This window comes from Aspergillus sclerotioniger (assembly GCF_003184525.1).
Source record: "Aspergillus sclerotioniger CBS 115572 chromosome Unknown BO94scaffold_10, whole genome shotgun sequence".
In the NCBI taxonomy this organism is placed as follows: Eukaryota; Fungi; Ascomycota; class Eurotiomycetes; order Eurotiales; family Aspergillaceae; genus Aspergillus; species Aspergillus sclerotioniger.
This window is the reverse complement of record NW_020291000.1, coordinates 569610-583591: the sequence shown is the minus strand read 5'-3', so window position 1 is coordinate 583591 and position 13982 is coordinate 569610. Positions and strand designations below refer to the sequence as shown.

The window sequence follows — 13982 nt, the reverse complement described above, 5'->3', positions numbered from 1 at the left end:
GGAGAGAAGAAGGACGAGGAGGAGGAGGAAGGACTTGGTTCGGGCAGGAATGGTGAGAAGCAAGGACAACGGCAACCCGACGAGTGGCTTTTGAGAGAGGGGAAGGGGGGGTTGTGCCCGACGGAGGGGAATTTGGTGCAGAGTAGAACCGCTGAAGAGGAGGACGCCGAGTAGAAGAAGTATGTCAAAGGCCGTGAAGATTGACAGCCGGCGTGCAGCAGTCAACTAACTACGAGTTGGAGAAAGATGGAGCCGCAGCTGAGCCAGCCACTTTGTAGCCACTTGAAGGTCGACCCTCGCAAGCCAACGAGATGCCTCCGATCCATCTCGGCGGCGCCCCTCCCTCTCGAGCGCCGCTACGTTGCTGGGGTAACTCCCTTGTTCCGGTCCAATCTGCGCGGCCTGTTCCTGTTGCAATGCCAGGGCAGCCCGAGTCGATCTTGTTCCTGACGCGCTTCGCCTGGTGATTGGGAGATCCCGAGGCTGAGGATGCGATGGCGCCGATGGAGTCGCTTCCCACCACCAGTCAGAGTCTCTGCACGTTATTTCCACAAGGCGAGGGTGAGAACTAGCGACCAGGATTCTTGCTAGCTAAAGGTAGATATCGGGAACTTTGTCGTGAGATCGTCTCCGATCCCATGGGGCAGATCTAGTATCTAGCTAGCTGCCCTGATCCCGGGGAGTTGTCGGTGGTGGGCGATTTCAATCTATTCCCGGTCTCGCCATCGGTTGTCTACAGCTCTTACAGTCGCACGGCATAGCTTTCAGTCCAGACAAAAACAATCGCATTCGCAACGGATTCAATATCCATCCATAATGATCTCTATATTCGGGCTCCCTAGCCACCATCGTCATCAATGGCGGTGACACCGACCTTGTTGTTTACCTCCCGTAAACAACCAAGGAACCCCCAAATCCAGTGGAGATCCAGGCCGATGGACCATGGTTCATCGCTTCTGCCCCCCTCCTTCACCACCAAACCGCACACACATTCTTTTCAGCGGTCAGCCAAGGCTGGACCCTAACAGCAAGGAATCCATTCCCCCTCAATCGAGTTTAATTACATCATTGCCGTTTCCCGCCTTAAGCAGCGCCCTTGGCCCGTTGTCCCGTCTACCGTCCCACAATCAGTCAGCCTCGTTTTCCCACTTCACCCAGGCACAGCAGGGAACTCACGTAGAAAGCCAATCCGTACGACGGCGTTGTGAAAGTGACCTTGGTTCCCTTGGGGAAATGAAACACGTCGCCAGGGATAGCAGTAACCTTCTGCCCGGTCTCGTCCGAGATCTCGAATTTCCCTTCCAGGATGATCTTCATCTCATCGTAGGTGTATTCGTAAACGAGCGGGGTGCCCTTCTCGAGACGGTAGAACCCGGCCGACATGGGCTTCTCGGGGTTGTAGCTGTCGCTAGAGCAGGATCCATGTTAGTTTTGAAACGTATACGCACACACATAGGAGCAAGGGTATGTACCTCGAGTCAACATCACCAAGAAAAGCATTCTCGTTGGCGATGAGAGGAGGCTCAAAGGTGGATTGCGCACGGGCATGGTACTTGAAGGGAACAGCCATGGTTGCTATGTGTTGGGTTTAATGCCAAAAAAGTTGACTAAATGATCACTGTTAACAAATTCAAGACATGACCGGTCTTCATGGGCGCTTTATACCAGCGACTTCCTGCCGGGGACGGTTCATTCACACCTATCTGCTCCTATTCCTACAACGGAGATAATCTGGTGCGGAGGATTCTAGGATGCCATCGCGGATCCGACTTCTGTAGTGGGATAACAGGCCTCACGCAAACAGCAGCCGCAGCACATCCCAGCTAGGGAGTCTCCAACTGAGGGGAAGATAGATGAGGGGAAGTCCGCTGTGCATCCGGCAAGATATCAGATCGAGGAGGGCGATATCGACCTCACCCTCCAGGCTGTACATAGTATACTGACGGGGCGTGGCATCCGTACTGGATACTTTTCCCCGGATGGGTTAGCACTTCCGTCCTCGTGGATGCGGGTAACAGTACGAGATACGGCGTACCGTATTCTGTGCGGGTATTTACGGTTCCATCCGACAGGCCCTCCAATCTCCATGGCCTCGCCCAAACCTTTCTTTTCTTTTCTCTGCTTCTCTTCTCTTCCTCCTTCTATCATTCAAATCTCACCCGGCTGATTCTAGTCAACACGAAGGCCAGTCCACTGGACATGATCGACATCACTAACGATTCGACTGCCCCATCCGAGATCTCTAAGCGAGCCCAAGGGAAGATCCCAGACCCCGTGGAGAAGTTCACATGCAGCGCCTGAGCGATCGCCCACCTGCCCGGTTGAGTAAAGCCCGTAGTAGTTGCTGGCCTTCCAGATGGCAGATTCCGTCGCCCACAACCCCACCTGGGAATCTTCGCCTGTTTCTGCCTCTTATCGGGCTCCAGGCAGACTGTCCGCAGGTTTCTCGCTGCAGTCGATGCCAACCAGCCGTCGTCATCCTGCAATATCCGAATCACACCATTGATGATTCCTCCAGCTGAACTAAGCCCGTAGCCCACCGGGTGGGTGGATCTTTCGTCTTAAATGCTCGCACTCCCACCCGGCTCCCCCTTCCCCCTCTTGTAGTTGGTGCAGAGAGAAGAAAAAAAAAAGAAACCGACTCGCTAGCAGAACCACGCGGATCACAGCCCAAGCAGCAAGCGACCACCACCATCGCGTCACCCAATGCAGATCTCGATCATTGTCATCCCCGCGCAGAGACCCCTCAACGTTCAAGGCGGTACCATCGACTTGTCCTGATCGCGTACGTCCGGCTGTTCCTCTAGTAGACAGTTGTATACGACCGAGTACTCTACTGTCCACAGCGACTCCTAAACCCGCCATCCTTCACACCATCTGATCCATCTCCGAACGGCCACTGCCCGGGCCAAGTGCTGTCGTTTGTCCTATGCGCCAACCTGCCTGCCAGTAATCCCAGGAACATTCCCTAGCGACTCATACGATCATACTGCGGCACCTCCTAAGTCAAAATAATTCATCACAAAGATACCCCGGGACCTCCCCCAAAGCGCGAGTCAGTCCCGTATAGAATGTGATTATTCGTTACACTGAACACCGAACGCCATGCTGATTTCAAGGTCCAGATTGTAAGACAGTCGGTCTGAACAAGACCCAGTGAACATCCCACAAGCATATACTCCGTCACGCCGTCAACCACCCACTCGTACCAAAAATTCCGTGGTACAGCCCCTCGCAACAATGGCAACCGTGTCCATGACGAGCGATTTGGAACCTTACCTGGCATCGCTCCGATCGTATCTGGCCCAGAACAAGCCTTCGGCAGAAAATTCAGCTGAAGAGCCCACCAATGCGGTCCACAACCATGACGATCGGGATGCTCAGCGAGATCAGCCGTATCCGAAAGCAGGAAAAGACAACAATCGTGTTGGCCATACGCGCCCTGTCATGAAGAACCGCCCCTGCCGAACACACTAAAAAACGTGCCATTCAACCAAGGAACACTATATAAATGAGCCCGCGTTTCCTTAAGTGCGAATATAAAAGCAAACCCTGAATAAAACAAAAAGATTCAAAAAGTTCAATCATACCTTGCCAGCCCCATTCTTCCATCACGTTAATCCAGTGCAACCCGCCCCGCACCGTCTTTTCAAACTCGATATTCTCCAGAGGGGACAACGCGGAGCTCCGTCGGGGTCTCCAATGCTCTTTAGCGTAAATGCTACCGGCACTTCGCTCACCCGATCTAAGACTAGCGTAAGATAGTCTATCGCCCCCAAAAATTTCCATGGCTGCGCTGGTAGCGCGTCCAGAAGCTCCACGCAACTGTCTTCGGTGCTTTTCGCTCTCAAAAGCATCCCGGCGATCCCAGACCGCGCGGACTATATCAATGCAGCGATCAATTGAGCCCAGCATCAGGCGGGTTTGGATGGCTTTCCACCGGCTCAGTACCCACTGACGGTCCTCCTCTTGCTCCGCTTCGCACCCTGCCGCCAGAAGCGGGAACATTTGAATAATAAGGGTTCGAGAACTGGGAGGAACGGTTGCCAGCAGTATTAGCACACGTTTGGCAAGCTCTGACGTCGGCTCCGAGGGCATCTCGGGGACGGCCTGGTGAAGATACAGAAGCGTCGCCCAGCGATAAGCATGGGCTGTCTGGATACTATGCTGTACTTCCGATGATGGATCCTCTGGGGGCTCGAACAACTGGGGAGGCTCCCATTGCTCAACAAGGCGTTTGAGCTCTATCGCTTGCGAAATAAGGGAGATGGAATTCGATTCCGTAGTGCGGACTCGCTGGATCAATCGAGCCACCTGGTTGATCAGCGGAAAGAGAGTCGTTGCGCAGCCCATTAGAGGATCAATCTCCTGCACGGCATCTTTTTGACGTTGCAACGACGAAACATCCACCTCCGCATCGCTCAGCTCTTCACGAGAGGTCAGACGAGCAATTACGTCCATGTACAGCCAGGTGTTGCAAAGGAACCGAACCCTATCCAGGTCATCTCCACACACCCCGCCTTTCAAGCTGAAATTGAGAGCTTGCTGGATGAGCACCTTGGCTCCTGATAAATGATGAAGATTGGTCTGGGTGTGTTGGTCCCAAGTCTCGGCAAATGCGAGTGCCAGACTCGTGGCTAATGCTGCATCAAGTCTCATCTTCGCCATATCTTGCACCAAGTATCTGATGCTCTTGCGCATGTGATCCATACCCGGTACTCTCAGGGCGGGAAGCTCTTTACTCCAATGAAAGGCAGCGAGAGAAAAGACAGCATGATACAGAGCCGGAGTCTCTTTGGCCAATGGCCAAATCAAGGTCCGCCATGGATTCTCATGGACACCGTCTTTGACAGATAATATCCCACAAGTGACCCTGTCGAACTGCAGAACTAGCATCTCTGGACTTGCAATGCCAAATAGGGGCTCTCTAAAGATGTTGGATAGCCCTTGGGTGTCTTGCGAGAATGGGGTCATGCTGATCTCTGCCAGGTCAAGAAGTCCGGAGTCCATGCTTTGATCGGAATTCCGTACAATTTCCTCGATGTCCTCACTCTCTCCTTCCATCAAGGCCTCAAAACTGAAACTATCATGCCTTTGGAAACCAGATCGAACAGGGACCTGTTTTGGAACCTGCTCCGACCCTGACTGTTGTTCTACGGCAGCCGGTGATACATCAGATGGCCATGAAGGATGACCAAAGGGTGAGATCTCAGCCAGCGACGACCCGAAGATGTCTTCATCAAAGCTCACTGGTGTCAGTTGACCTACAAGCCCATCTGAGGAGCGAAACAGATCCTTGTCACTCAACGAGAGGCTGTTCGCGTGCCTTGGAGGAGATGCGCCCTTCGAGGAAAGGTCAGAAGAGTCCATGAAGCCCCTCGAGCCTAGCGAAGGTAGACTCGATGCAACATGCTGGATTTTGGGCCCTTTGGATGGGCGCAGTGAGATGGGGGACGTCGAAAGGTCTCTAGCTGGTTTTTCATCGGATTGGTACGAGGTACCTGCAAGAAAGCAGAAGTCAGCTTTACAGAACTGAAATTGCTTAGAGCTATTTACGCACCTTTCTTGATTTTGGCACTGGCAGTTTTGCCACCAATATTAGTCTCTTCGAACGGGCGCCATTTGAAATCCTTTTTGTATCCTCCACAGTCCACATTCCGCTTCTTACATTGGAGACAAGTTGGTTTGGACTCGTCACACTTTAGTCGCTTTGCCTTGCAAGTAATGCAGCCTGGATAATGAAAACCATGAGAACGTCAGCGCGCTGCGCATTATAGAGCGTTCGTGCTCTTGTCTCTCTGCCCATGCCTCTTCCATTCCTGGCATCTTTCCCTCTTTCACCCCCGTGCTCCTAAGGCTAGTAAAGAAGTAATGATACCGTACCGTTACGGCTCTTGGACTGCTTAGGCTTGCTCTGGTCTCTGGCTGTACCAGGCTGACCTACAGTCGGCTTCTGGGGAGAAACAGACGACCTGGAAAGCCCACCAGCCGATGTGGAGGGACGGTGGGTGCCTAGGATGGCAGACGGCGAAGGGATGTTGATTTCCTCCATACCCAAATAGGAAACAATGATGACATGAACCGCGCCAGGGAGCAAGCGGTAGTAGAGAGTGTGAGGGAGAGGCAGGAGGCGGTAATCTGAGGCAAGAGAGAGAGGGACCAGACCGTCAACTGGGAGTTGGGAAGGGGAGAGGGAGGGAAGGGCGATCGGATAGTTTCCTTGGAGATTTCAAACCGAGATAAGACCCTTAAGTCAGGTCCGATGACAGGGAAAACAGAAGAGATAGGAACGAGCTGGGTGAGCGATAGATAACTCAATGCCCCGAGACGGCCCCAGATGGCGAGGAGGCAGCGCCATCAGGGTGATAAGAGTTGCACTAGAGCAGCAGATTGCGGAGACAGCTGGTGCGAGTTGTGCAACGCGGATTCGTCGATCCGAGGCTGGAGCTCAGACAAAAGCCGGGTCCCCATTGGAGCCATGGCGATTGGAGCTAGAACACTTCCCTTTCATGCAAGTTTCGATGACAATGGATGGAGGAGGGGGGGGGGGGGGGAAGAGGCAAACACCCTCCGGTTTAGCGAGGGTAGTAAATCCGCCTTGGACCAGTGAGCGGATTTGATTTCCAGTCCCTTTGCTTTCCCCGGAGAAAACACGAAGACAGACGGCAGCGGTGTGGAGGAGGCCGTGTTCTTCACACTGGGGAACACCACAGGGCAAGGTTGAAACAGAGCTATCAGGCGGTGATAGGCAGACGGACGCCACCAGGGAGCAGGACGAGGACGAGAGCCTGGGAGGAATCGGGGCGGTTCAGCCGGTGTAGGCGAAGGTGGTGGAGAGAGCAAATCCCCGTGATCCTATTCGGCGGTGCCGCCTTGTCACCTGCCGGCTTACCCTCGACCTTTCCAGCCACGGAGGGACAGAGCAGTAGGTACAGACAGCCCGTAGGCAGCACACACCAGGTTCTTCCTCGTACTTTCTACTCCATTCGCTACCGACGGACTCTGAAATACGACCTTATTTTACCTCGTTCTGTAGGTACAGCACCACCCGACACCCCCCCCAAACCCCAGTCCGGACTGACGGTTGGTCGCTCACGAGGGGGTAGGACAAGCAGCCAGCAGCACCGGACTTTCGACGAGCTTTTCGTCTGGAGAACCACCAATCCCTTACGCGACTGCCATCTGCAATGGAACCATCCAGCCGACATGGCTGCCTCCAAGAGGGCATGGGGTCAGTCGACCACCCGCTCTGCCAATCTCCGAGAAAATTCAATTGCAATGGCATGGTTCTAGACCTGCTATACAGGGTTCTCGCCTGCTCCCGGATGTCGGACAATGTCTTCAGCCCTCGGATAGATCCACGAGTAAGAATTCAAACTGGTCCCCGGGATGACTGTCGGCCTCGTGTTTGTTCCAATCCCCGGGGACACCCATCCTCACTCGAATAACAATGGTCGGCGACCGGATGCATCCCGGCGGTATGCGCAACGCCTAGTTGCACAATAACATCAGGTGCAACACCTAAGCTTTGCCTGCTTTGAAAGATAACAATTCAGACGGGAGGATTGCATGTTCGCACTGCGTTTCGATCCTGTGGGCTAGTTGGAATTCCCGCGTGGAGAGGAATGCGCGGAAACAGTCGCATCATGTCCCACCTAAACCCACTGTCGATGTGAATCCAGACAATAGAGGGCGGGATGGTGACGTATACCCCCGATTCCCGAGGCTAGAGGCTGTCATCACTCATCAGGGACTTGCCTGATGTCGCTTGTGTTTTCCTTATCGACGACCGATTTCGGCTTTGATCTGAGACAGACGGCGGGCGGGCGGAGATAACGCGCCCGGCTGGTGAGGGGATGCTGCTCCGCACGCTATCTCGAGCGGAGTAGGAGCTCCAATGTAAATGCTAGATGGCTGGTTGGTCCCAGTCTTCCCGGTCCCTAGCTCGGGAGGATTGCTGCGGCATTAATATCAGGATTCCCAGCTGGCTAGCGGCGCTGGGATCTTCGTTGTGAGGCCAAGAATTGGCCCATGCAGCGTTGAGCAGTATAGACAGCCCCGCCTCCGGCATCTCCACCCGTAGTACCATGGAACCAAAATATTTCAAGCAGGGTCGATCACTTCACCATCCCATATATCGTCACCCCTCTTCCAGACAGGGAGTTCCTAATTCCACCTACCACCATGCCTCCTCTACGAACAAAAGCTCTCATCAACGTCGACCTTGGCGAAGGCTACGGAAACTTCAAATGCGGCCCCGACGATGAACTGATACCCCTCATCGACCAGGCCAACGTGGCCTGCGGTTTCCAGTAAGTACCACCATCCGATCTCATACACTTGGAACCCTCCCTCGAACCATAAGGCTTGAACATGCAAATCTCACACCGCAAAACGCCTCTAGTGCCGGCGACCCCCTCATTATGATGGAAACCGTTGCCATGTGCAAGAAGCACGGAATTACCGTTGGCGCACACCCTGGTCTCCCAGACGTCCAAGGATTTGGCCGGAGGGAGATGAAGCTCACACCTGAGGAGCACACCGCCAACATTATCTATCAAGTCGGTGCACTTCAAGCCTTCCTGGCTCGCGAAGACGTCCCGTTACACCACGTCAAGCCGCATGGTGTTCTGTATGGCATGATGTGTCGGGACTTGGAAGTCGCACGGGCTGTCATAAAGGGAATTCCTCCAGGCGTGCCTGTAGTAGGTCTTGGAGGAACATACATGGAGCAGGCTGCTCAGGAGCTAGGGGTTCCGTTCTGGGCCGAGCTGTTCGGAGATGTCAAGTACCGGGCAGATGGGACGCTGGTCATTGATCGGAAGAAGAAGCCCTGGAAAATTGAGGACGTGAAGGCTCATGTGCGACAGCAGGTCGAGGAATCTTCAGCTACGGCAATTGATGGGACGATTGTTCCGATGGGGGTGAAGGATTACCCTGTTACGATCTGCTGTCATTCAGATTCCCCTGGGTGCTTGGAGATTGTCAAGGCTACGAGGGAGGTGGTTGATGAGTTCAATAAGGCCCACGGATTTGCTTGAGATCGAGGGCATGCTATATCCAGATATGTTTTATGACGTGGCATGTGTACTCTGCTATATCAGTCAAACAATAAAGAAGTATGATCACTTTCCAATGTAGAATCATTGTCAAAGCGTTAGTACAAGTGACCCCTAGATACCCGAACTACTCATGTTACCGAGAAATCAAGCGGGCCTAGACACCCCTACTGTAGTATTCCCATAATGTTTATATTACGGAAAATATGATACCAGAAACCCTCAATCCTCCTACATTCTTCCATACTGGCATTCACATATTCCTCCCGTAGTTCCCCCCCTCTCAATATCCACAGCACGATTCCCCCTCTCCCCTCTCCCCAACATCCCACAACATCCCACAGCCACCGCCATAGAGTACAAACTCAACGCCCATGCCATACTCACCCCCAAGGCTAACCCAGCCTACATGACACGGCAGAAGCCTTGCCTGTCATACCAACTACCCAAAGCCCAAAGCACAGGGCCAATCCTTTGTGAATGACCAGACTAATCCAGATGATCACTTGATAGAAACTATCTGAATGAGACACTGTCACCCGAGAATTGTCACGTTCTTTGACTGCAGTCTACCACCAATTGGATACAGGGTGGGTGATGTTACAGCCTGACAATCATGGCAAGGCTGAATTACATTCACATGGGGTTTGGGTGAGTAAATCTCACTTGAACAGGATTCCAGCTCAGCGACGAATCACTAACTAATAGAGACTCATCACATCGTGGTGGATCAGCACACTATTGTAGTAATACAAGACTCATTTCCCAAAACAATCGGGTCTAGCCATTCTGAGCCTGGCATCCCCCAATGCAACCAGTTTCAAGCAATAGCGGCACTGATGAAAAGAAACTTGTCATTATAGACAGACTAAGGGTGGTCCTATGGAAAGAAGAAAAAAAGAAAAAGAAAATTCAAAGATTTGATTCGCAGGGAAACTGCTTTTGCTTTTTTATTTCTCAACGTTCCCACAACAGAGTGATATCTCAGATACGGAGTAGGTACCTAATCTCCAATTCCGAATGGATAGTATGTATGTTCTCTACCCCCTTGCATAAGGCCAATAAATCTACATCGAAGTCCCCACAGACAATGGAAATATAAAAAGTAAATGAGCTAAAGGAGAACATGCTGTCTTTCTAGCGTGAAGAAAAAGGGAACCCCCAGCTGTTGGGTAAATAAATTGACTCTTACATATTTCTTTTTTTTGTCTATACAACCCACATGCCCGACCCAGGCTTGACTCCAGTCTCGTTATAAACATAGCTTGTAACAAGACATCTCCACTCGCATGTTCTCTCTATATACTTCCCATAAATTGATATTGACATCAATATGACTTCCTCTAAGCCTCACCCACTACTAAACCTAACAGGCAAGTGGGTGCTTGTCAGTTCTCTTCTCCGCCCCCCCAAAAAAGCCTCACAAAAACCAACAATCCACAGGAAAAAAATCTATCCACAGAGTTCGACCCATTATTAAAGCTGGTAGGATATTCAAAACTTCCCCAATCCGACTTTACGCTGCAATGAACTTACCCAAGGGAATTAACCCCGCAGCAATGCATAAACTGGCTCATCCGACAAGCCGTCCGCTGCGTATCAGTTACATTCACATTCAATGAATACGCCAGCATCGCGACAGATGGCTCACTACTAGCCTTGCATCTAGACGTCACACATACACCGACTGGTGGCTTTGTCGGTACAACCGAGAAGCGGACGCTGGATTGGAACCCCCATATCCAGAGAGATTATGTTTTTGGGACGCTTAGTGTCCGGAGTCGACTTGTTGGGGGAGTGGAGGATGGGGATGGGGATGGATGTATTCGACCTGCGCTGGAGTTGGATACACCAGATCTAGATGAGAAGGTGATTGATTTTCTGAGGGGAAAAGTCTCTGCTAAGGGGGGGGGGGACGAGGAAGGGTTCTTGGTGGAGGAGTGTGGAGGAGGGAGTCGGGGATGTTGGGTGCATACTGTGTCGCGGAATGAAGAGAAGGGGTGGGCTATGGAACAGGTCAGTAAGAGAGAGAGGGTTTGATGTTTTGAGATGGTTATTGACGGTTGAGACTTAGGTATGGGGCTTTGAAAGGATCTGCGATCAACGATATCATACGCGTCGGGTGGTGGTTGTTAACAAGGCGGGGGATTACGCTCTGGCTCGCGTTGTTTATAGACTGCAGGGTTAAGGCCGAGTAGAGTGGCTTCGGGGTTCTGGATGCAAAGTACTATTAATATGGAAGTGGGTTTAGTGGCTTATAGGACATTATTTGGTTTGGGTTTGGGTTGCAGCATGTTGTTTCAGATACAACTGTTGGACTGTCTGTTCTAATTAGGTTTCGGAGGACGGAAATATTTGGATAGGCGAAAAACAACATTTAGAGTCTCTCATCGACCAGTCCATAATTATAATGCTTCACATTTACATTAGTAGTCGTGCCATATCCATCTTGTCTCGACCCACCAAGAGTGCAAGTAAAGTGGCAAGACCCGAGAGTGCCACTACCAACACAAAGACATCCTTTAATCCAAAAAAATAAGCCGTGAGAAAGCCCCTACTCGACTCCATGTCAATATTCTTGCTAGTCAATAGTCCACCCGCAAGGATTTGGTTTGCGCTCACATCGGCCAGCGATGACATGGTTAGTAATTCTCGCTTGACCTTGTCGAGAAAAATGGTCTGTCCTGCTTGCATAAAGACCGATGCCCCTAAGCACTTAAAGAACAAGGTCATGGACGTCATCGTCGACATATCCGATGCCTCCACCATAGCCTGGTTCATAATAATCGGGACTTGTAGTGAAGCTCCGATTCCGATGCCAGCCAGGATCTGATACGGAATCCAGAATCTCGGCTGCGTTGCGAGATCCAGCGTGTACAGCAGCCCGCCTCCCACACTGATGAGTATCCCACCGACCAACAAAAATGGAGCTGGGTAGCCAGTCACCCCGAAGCCAATTGCCCCTATCACTGCGGTAACGCCGGCTGACAACACAAGGGGTAGAGTTCGTATCCCTGAGTCGGCAGCCGAGTCACCCTTTACTGCCTGGAAGTAAATAGGCATGTAATAGAGAAGCAGGAAAAATGCGCCCCCCACCAGGAAAGTGAAGGCGATATTGACAGCCACACTCTGTTTCAGAAGTAATCGACGAGGGATCATTGCTCGGCTATCCCAGAAGAACTCGTTCGCAATGAACAGTCCCATGAGGAGAGGAAATCCGACCAGACACCCGATGACATCCCTGTTATGCCAGGAATTGCTGACCCCCCATTCTAGACCGAGTAGGAGGCAAAGCAATGCGCCTGTTAGAGTGGCAATACCGACCAGATCGAGTTGGAATATGATCTCTTTCCACGATGCTTTCATGTGCGCAGTCACAGATGGTGTCCGGAAAAAGCAGAGGACGATAGCAAAGGTAGCTCCTCCAATTGGTAGATTCACCCAGAAACACCACCTCCACGAGACTTTAGTAGTAAATACTCCGCCAACCATGGGACCGGCAATGCTGGCGAGTAAGAACGCCAATCCAGTGATGCCAACCAGCACCGGACGTCTCCGTGGTGGGGCGCAGACGCCGATGATCGTATAGATCCCCGATCCGATCCCAGATGCCCCTACCCCTGCAATGGCTCTACCGACGATAAACGCAGCTGATGTGTGGGAGAGAGCACAGAGCAAAGATCCCAGCTCGAACGTGAGCAGGCAGATGAGGTAGGTCCATTTGAGATTGAAAAATCCGTAGAGTTTCCCCCACGGTGCCTGAGTTACGGCACTGCCGAGAAGAAATGCAGAACCATACCACCCAACATCAGCTGTGGAGCTGAACTCATCAGTGATTTGGGGAATCGCCGTTGAGATTATGGTCGTGTCCAGCGAAACGAGGAACATGGCCACGGATAGGCAAAGCATGATTACATGCAGCAACACTCCATCCATGTAATCCTCCGTTGAGGTAGGAGACAGATCGGTGTCTGCCTGGAGGGCTTCCTTGCTCTCATTCCAGCCATTATCGCTTTCGCTTTGCGATGTCGCGGTAGTAGGTGGAATTGGCGCGTCTGTGATAGTTGGACATGGAGACATCTGGTGGTTTTGTCCAATATGAAGGCAAGAAAGGGCAAGCCAAAAAAAAAGAAAAAGAAAAAGAAAAAAGAGGCTAAATGTGAAGCAATATGGACGTTCACTTAGCACAGAAGTAGCAAAACTATCAGAACAGCAGGCATAATAATATGCTTCACGATATCTAATCTCCTGGAATAAGTCCTTCCACCCGGGGAATGTAAGAGCCAAGAAAGACCTTGGCAAAGAATCAATGAAATCAATAACAATAAAAGATCTACATCTTAACTCCCATGACCCACAAATTATACATTCGATCCCTTCCAGTGGCTAAAACCTATCCCCTGCTTGGGAAACAGACTAGATATGATTAGGTTGGCTCTAGCGTAATTAGCTACTATGAATCCGATCAAGACACTATGGTCAATGTACTGTGATATCAATGATGCTCGACAATGCCTGGAGAGATTCTCAGTTGCCAACATGTATGTGTTTTCACTGTGCCAAGGGAGGGTGTATCTTGGAATAAATGGGTTGGGTATCTAAGAATAGAAAAAGGGCATGTCAGATAAAGTTTAGGTCAAGTTTCCCAATGATCGAATGATTACTTGCAGCTTCTAGTTTTAATGGAGGCTTATATGGATCAGATGGAGTAAAATTTCCCCAGCTTGAAGTTATAGATAACGCATATTATACAGTAGCAGGCAGCGCTCAAACTGACCTATGTTGATGTTGAAGGCCTATTGTGAGCTCAAACATACGGATGTCTAACCAGTCACAATTGAATGCCCGAACGACTTGACTTGCTTCTGACGAGATGCGGCCCATATATGCAGGCCAGTGGGTCGCATTACGGTGTTACACAAA

General features: G+C 51.4%; 6 protein-coding genes across 6 annotated transcripts; 2 read left to right on the top strand and 4 right to left on the bottom strand.

Moving 5' to 3' along the window:
* Nucleotides 1–772: 772 nt before the first annotated feature.
* BO94DRAFT_489875 (cupin domain-containing protein) lies at nucleotides 773–1612 on the bottom strand. The gene is made up of 3 exons (XM_025609104.1): nucleotides 1473–1612; nucleotides 1177–1408; nucleotides 773–1113 (listed from the first exon to the last, which is right to left on the bottom strand). The coding sequence occupies exons 1-3, from the start codon at nucleotides 1568–1570 to the stop codon at nucleotides 1084–1086; spliced, it is 360 nt and encodes a 119-aa protein (XP_025468836.1). The 5' UTR covers nucleotides 1571–1612; the 3' UTR covers nucleotides 773–1083.
* A 1488-nt stretch (nucleotides 1613–3100) lies between these two features.
* On the top strand, nucleotides 3101–3500 carry BO94DRAFT_533944 (uncharacterized protein). The gene has a single exon (XM_025611431.1). The coding sequence runs from the start codon at nucleotides 3241–3243 to the stop codon at nucleotides 3475–3477; it is 237 nt and encodes a 78-aa protein (XP_025468835.1). The 5' UTR covers nucleotides 3101–3240; the 3' UTR covers nucleotides 3478–3500.
* On the bottom strand, nucleotides 3490–5732 carry BO94DRAFT_463339 (Zn(II)2Cys6 transcription factor; the record flags this gene model as incomplete). The annotated part of the gene is made up of 2 exons (XM_025608018.1): nucleotides 3490–5467; nucleotides 5557–5732. Coding segments are annotated over 2 exons (2154 nt in total), but the record flags the coding sequence as incomplete, so codon positions are not given.
* Nucleotides 5642–6507, bottom strand: BO94DRAFT_533941 (uncharacterized protein). The gene has a single exon (XM_025611430.1). The coding sequence runs from the start codon at nucleotides 6050–6052 to the stop codon at nucleotides 5858–5860; it is 195 nt and encodes a 64-aa protein (XP_025468833.1). The 5' UTR covers nucleotides 6053–6507; the 3' UTR covers nucleotides 5642–5857.
* Nucleotides 6508–7739: 1232 nt separating this feature from the next.
* BO94DRAFT_25381 (lactam utilization protein lamb) lies at nucleotides 7740–9048 on the top strand. The gene is made up of 2 exons (XM_025606449.1): nucleotides 7740–8312; nucleotides 8405–9048. The coding sequence occupies exons 1-2, from the start codon at nucleotides 8185–8187 to the stop codon at nucleotides 9039–9041; spliced, it is 765 nt and encodes a 254-aa protein (XP_025468832.1). The 5' UTR covers nucleotides 7740–8184; the 3' UTR covers nucleotides 9042–9048.
* Nucleotides 9049–11480: 2432 nt separating this feature from the next.
* Nucleotides 11481–13139, bottom strand: BO94DRAFT_593304 (MDR family MFS transporter; the record flags this gene model as incomplete). The annotated part of the gene is made up of 1 exon (XM_025616176.1): nucleotides 11481–13139. One exon carries the CDS (start codon nucleotides 13137–13139, stop codon nucleotides 11481–11483), a length of 1659 nt encoding a protein of 552 aa, XP_025468831.1.
* Between the last annotated feature and the right edge of the window lie 843 nt (nucleotides 13140–13982).

Excerpts from the sequence above, each read along its gene's own strand:
- BO94DRAFT_489875 (XM_025609104.1), bottom strand. The coding sequence starts at position 1,570 with ATGGCTGTTCCCTTCAAGTACCATGCCCGTGCGCAATCCACCTTTGAG. Across the intron at positions 1,409-1,472 it reads CTTGGTGATGTTGACTCGAG|CGACAGCTACAACCCCGAGA; the intron begins GTACATACCCTT and ends ATCCTGCTCTAG. Across the intron at positions 1,114-1,176 it reads CGTACGGATTGGCTTTCTAC|ACGGGACAACGGGCCAAGGG; the intron begins GTGAGTTCCCTG and ends GTGGGACGGTAG.
- BO94DRAFT_533944 (XM_025611431.1), top strand. The coding sequence starts at position 3,241 with ATGGCAACCGTGTCCATGACGAGCGATTTGGAACCTTACCTGGCATCG.
- BO94DRAFT_533941 (XM_025611430.1), bottom strand. The coding sequence starts at position 6,052 with ATGGAGGAAATCAACATCCCTTCGCCGTCTGCCATCCTAGGCACCCAC.
- BO94DRAFT_25381 (XM_025606449.1), top strand. The coding sequence starts at position 8,185 with ATGCCTCCTCTACGAACAAAAGCTCTCATCAACGTCGACCTTGGCGAA. Across the intron at positions 8,313-8,404 it reads AACGTGGCCTGCGGTTTCCA|TGCCGGCGACCCCCTCATTA; the intron begins GTAAGTACCACC and ends AAACGCCTCTAG.